Raw genomic sequence first — 4265 nt, forward strand, 5'->3', positions numbered from 1 at the left:
CTGGGGCAGGGGGAGGTTTGGGCAGGGGAAGGCTTTGCCTCCCTCCCAGGACCCTTTTTGCATCCTGGAGGCTCCTGGGCAGAGATTTCCCCCCTGAGCTGTAATTGGTAAATCAGGCATTGGAATCAGCGCAGGCACTAATGAGAGTAATTAGGAATCATTTGTTACTAATTGAAATAGAAGGATGAGGCAGAATGAGGTGGGGGGGGGGAGCCTGGCTGGGAGCAGGGCTCCCTGTGCATGGAGGAGCTGCTACCCCGGTGGTGATGGTCCCTCACCCGTCCTTCCTCAGCTGTGTCCCCGGGGAGGAATTCGGCCGCTCCTCTCACGGCTGTGAGGTGGCCCCACGGGGAGGACACGGCCAAGCCGGGGCTTCCCCCTCGTATCCTACCCCGGTAGTGGAGCTGGTCCCTGGGGAACAGGGGATGCTCTGTCGGGGCATCCTGCTCCTTGTGAAGCACTGATGGTGCTGGGGCGCTGGGCCAGAGCGGTTTGGAGTCTGCCGCCCGTCAGTCACTTCTGCGGGAGATGAATACGTTACGAGGGTTATTTATTTTATTATTTTTTTTTTCCTTCCCCTTGGCGTCGAGCAGAAACGCGTGTGTTGGTTTATTAATATCTGAAGTCTTGCAGAGCGGGGAAAGCCGTTTCTCATCTGGCCCTAAAAGCGCCGGCAGCTCTCCGCCGTGGGAGGCGTGGAGGGAGGGAGGGTGCTGAGCCGGGGCTAAGGCGCATCCGCCCTGCCCGTGCTCCAGGGTCTTCCCTTGTTGTCCCCAGGTGAGCGACGGGAGCCTTACAGTGCTCTCCATCAGCCGGGAAGACAGGGGTGCCTACACCTGCCGGGCGTACAGCATCCAGGGGGAGGCTGTGCACACCACGCGCCTGCTCGTTCAAGGTGAGATCTTCTACCCGAGACCCTCCGGCTTGTCCTCAGCCGCTGGCGTCCCCAGGGGGCTGGGAAGGGGGCTCCCGTGGATGGAACTCCGTGGACCGCAGGGACGCGGTGCTGCCCCGGCGTGACCCTCTGACCTTGGGGGCTTGGCGTCGTGCCGGCTGCCCCGTGGCTCCGCATCCCGTTTGTAGGATGGAGGAATCCACTTAACTGGGGCACCACGGTGGCTGTGCCGATGAACAGCTGGGCCCCGATGGCGGCTTGGTTTTGTTTGGGAAGCGGGGAAAAGATTGAGGCTGTCACAAAGCGCTTCGTCAGATAGCGGTGATGCATGGCAGGCCTCCTGCTCCTCGCTCCCTCTTTTATTAAATAAATCCTTAATTAGGTCAACAGCTACCAGCAGAGAGAGGAGCGTGGGGTGTCCTCTGCTCTGCTGTGGATGCTCACTGCCGGCTCCTGGCAGTTTGCTGTTTTCCCCCTGGATTTTTCCCGCGGGTGATGTGATCCTGGAAAAGTGCTTGGGATGAAGGGAGGCGTGAGCTCATGTGCCCTGGGAGAAGCAGAGCCGTGCGCCATGGGTGCAGGGCCCCCTCCCCAAAGCTGCGGAGATTAGGGGAAAGGGTTGGCAATAACAGGGCCACCGTGCTCTTCGAGGTCAGCCCCTGCGCCCCGTGATCCCAGGGGATCGGGGCCAGCTCTGCTCCGGAGCCCTCCAGCAGCTCCCAGCCAACAATGCTGTGATGGAGCTGAGCCTGAGCAACCTTTGTGGGGACACCTGTACTGGTGGGGGTGACACTTTTCTCTCCCCCCTCCAGGACCTCCCTTCATCGTTTCCCCTCCGGAGAACATCACGGTCAACATCTCCCAGGATGCGCTCTTCACCTGCCAGGCCGAGGCGTACCCCGGGAACCTCACCTACCTGTGGTACTGGGAGGAGGAGAACGTCTACTTCAAGAAGTGAGTTTGCAGCCAGCGGGGCGATGCGTCCTCCTCCTCCTGCTCCCGAATTGTGCTGGGGCCACCGACGGGGTGGGCATTGCCCCTGGGGTCTCCCTGCGATCCTCCTCCCCTCTTCTCTCATAGCGACCTGAAGTTGAGGGTGCGGATCCTGATCGATGGGACGCTGATCATTTTCCGCGTCAAGCCAGAGGATGCTGGAAAATACACCTGTATCCCCAGCAACAGCCTGGGCCGCTCGCCATCAGCCTCTGCCTACCTGACGGTGCAGTGTGAGTGTGGGCAGCGGGGCCCGATCCTGAGATGGGGGGCTGGGATTGATAATACCAGTCTCTGAGGCAGTCCCAGAGGCTCTGTTGTCCCGGTATGATGCTAGGAGGCTCAGGTTGATGTGACAGCAGCCTTTGGACGAGCATGCAATCATCCTCAGCAAAAGGCTGAGAGCATCCCACGTGTGCTTGTAGGGTGTGGGCAACAAGAAAGCAAATAGCCTGAGCATCCTTGAGCAGCACCGCTCAGCTGGGACCAGCGTCCACCTTCGATACAAGTGGTTTTTGACTAGGTGGGCATCTTCCCGCTGCTGCCAGCACGCTGTCCTCATCGGCTGCCTCGTGTCGGGCAGGGAAACACCAGATCAGGGTTCTCAGTCTCAACTACCTGCTTGTGTTTTTTGGTATTTATTATGGGGACTTGTTCCCGCGGCGTGGTTTTTCTGTGAACCCAGTAGCTTTGTGTGTCATGTTTCTCAGGCGGTAACTGATCTAAACAAGCGGAGGAGAAGGGGCTGTAGCAGGAGCGTTGCTTCCCACGCCTGTTCTCTCGGGCTCCCCGGGTGGTAATGGGTGGTGTGCTACCCGCGTCCTGTGGCATTTGACAGTAATGGCCTCAATTGCTGCTGCTCGCAATTGCAATATTGCTCTGCTGTAAAAGACTGCAGCGGTTTTATTTTATAGTGAAAGACAGGCTTGAGCAAAGCAGGCCCGCGACTTGGGTTTTGAAGGCTGCCTTAGAGCTCCTGCCTGTGGCCCCAGTGCTGGTTAGTGGGAAGCCCCACGCCGGCGGGGAGCCGCTATGAGAAGGGCTGGTAGGTCCGATCGTTTCCCTATGGGGATGGATGAAGGGGCAGGGGGACGGTGTGGCTGATGCCGTGCCCAGGCAGAGGCGTGATTCGGGGCTTGGATGTGCCCGGCTGGGCGCCTCTTTGGAAAGCGTGCAGCCTCAGGCCATTAAATCTGCCCTACCGCTAATCCAGGACCACTCGTCAAGGCTGATAGCTGTTAAAAATAGCTCTAATGGCAAGAAAAACAGCGTTTGGACAATCTGCCATTCAGTCGGCCCTGCGAGGCTTTGGCGCGAGGAGGTGTGCTTGGCTTTTTTGTGCAGCAGACCCCCTTTCCTCCGGAGCAAACCTCATCTGTACCGGGGCGGATGCCTCGGGACGGAGGCTTCCCACGCACCCACCGAAGCAGCCGTCGGCTGGGGACATGGCTCTGGGTCATTAGTGAGCCGGGCTGGCCCCCAGCCAGTGACCTAGTAGTGAAAGGCTCGATCCCATTACCCTCTCCCATGCTGCCGAAGCCCTTGATTACATTTCCTAAGACGTGGAGTCAAGCGGAGGGGGGTTAGAGCCTGCTCCAGATGCAGCGCTTGGCAGTCTGGGTTATGGTGCTGTTGCTGGGGGCGTGCCGTTTTGGGGAGCGGTTGGGGTTACGTGTTTCGGCAGGGAGGGAGCAGAGCTCCCAAACTTGGTGGCTTTCGCTGTCCCTCATCCCTTCCTTCTAAACACCTTATCTTTATTCCCAGCTTTGCGTTTTTGCATCAGCAGCGCAGGGATGCTGCACCCCAAAAAAATGCATTCATCCCTTAATGCAGCGTAAGCCCCATCAAGATTTTTGCGTAACGTCACGCTGCCGGTGTCTAGACGAGATTGTAGAAATACTCGCTGCTCTTATTAAAAGTAACGTTTTTTTTAAAAAGCTTCTTATTAAAGAAAGTCTAGATTCTTTCCAACCCACTCGCACTTAATTAAAAAGCTCTTAGAAGCACTGTTAATGACACATTCTAGACTGGAGGATTGTGAGACGCCTCGCTGTGTGGGTGGTGCAGCGTGGGGGGGTTAGGTACGTATTTTAAGCTTTTGCATCCCCTTGGAAAGGGTGGAGGTGGCTGATGCTCGACGCGACCCAGCCTCGATGAGGCACGAGCTGCGAGTACAAACAGATAGGAGGTAAAGGGCTCACAGCAGCCCGGCCGTGGATCCCTTCTCCCACCTTGATTGCTGCAATTGGTGTGTTTTAAGGCTCGGGAGATGCACTAGTTTTCATTGTTGGTGTGCAAAACCAGGCTGCAGGGCAGGCGGGTGGCTTGCTGGGTGTGCGCCATGCATGCGTCCCGCAGGCTGAGCGTGATGGAGCAG

The 4265-nt window shown here is 57.9% G+C and overlaps 1 protein-coding gene across 1 annotated transcript in view; it reads left to right on the forward strand.

Moving 5' to 3' along the window:
• The window catches only part of IGSF9B (immunoglobulin superfamily, member 9B), a gene marked incomplete at its 5' end in the record, with an annotated part of 37169 nt that overhangs the window by 3616 nt on the left and 29288 nt on the right, over positions 1 to 4265 (forward strand). The window contains 3 exons of the mRNA XM_009320746.1: positions 778 to 895; positions 1708 to 1849; positions 1976 to 2121. Of these exons, the coding sequence (XP_009319021.1) occupies positions 778 to 895; positions 1708 to 1849; positions 1976 to 2121 (406 nt within the window). The remainder of the gene's footprint in view (positions 1 to 777; positions 896 to 1707; positions 1850 to 1975; positions 2122 to 4265) is intronic.

Source organism: Pygoscelis adeliae, unplaced genomic scaffold (assembly GCF_000699105.1).
Source record: "Pygoscelis adeliae isolate BGI_AS28 unplaced genomic scaffold, ASM69910v1 Scaffold253, whole genome shotgun sequence".
NCBI lineage: Eukaryota > Metazoa > Chordata > Aves > Sphenisciformes > Spheniscidae > Pygoscelis > Pygoscelis adeliae.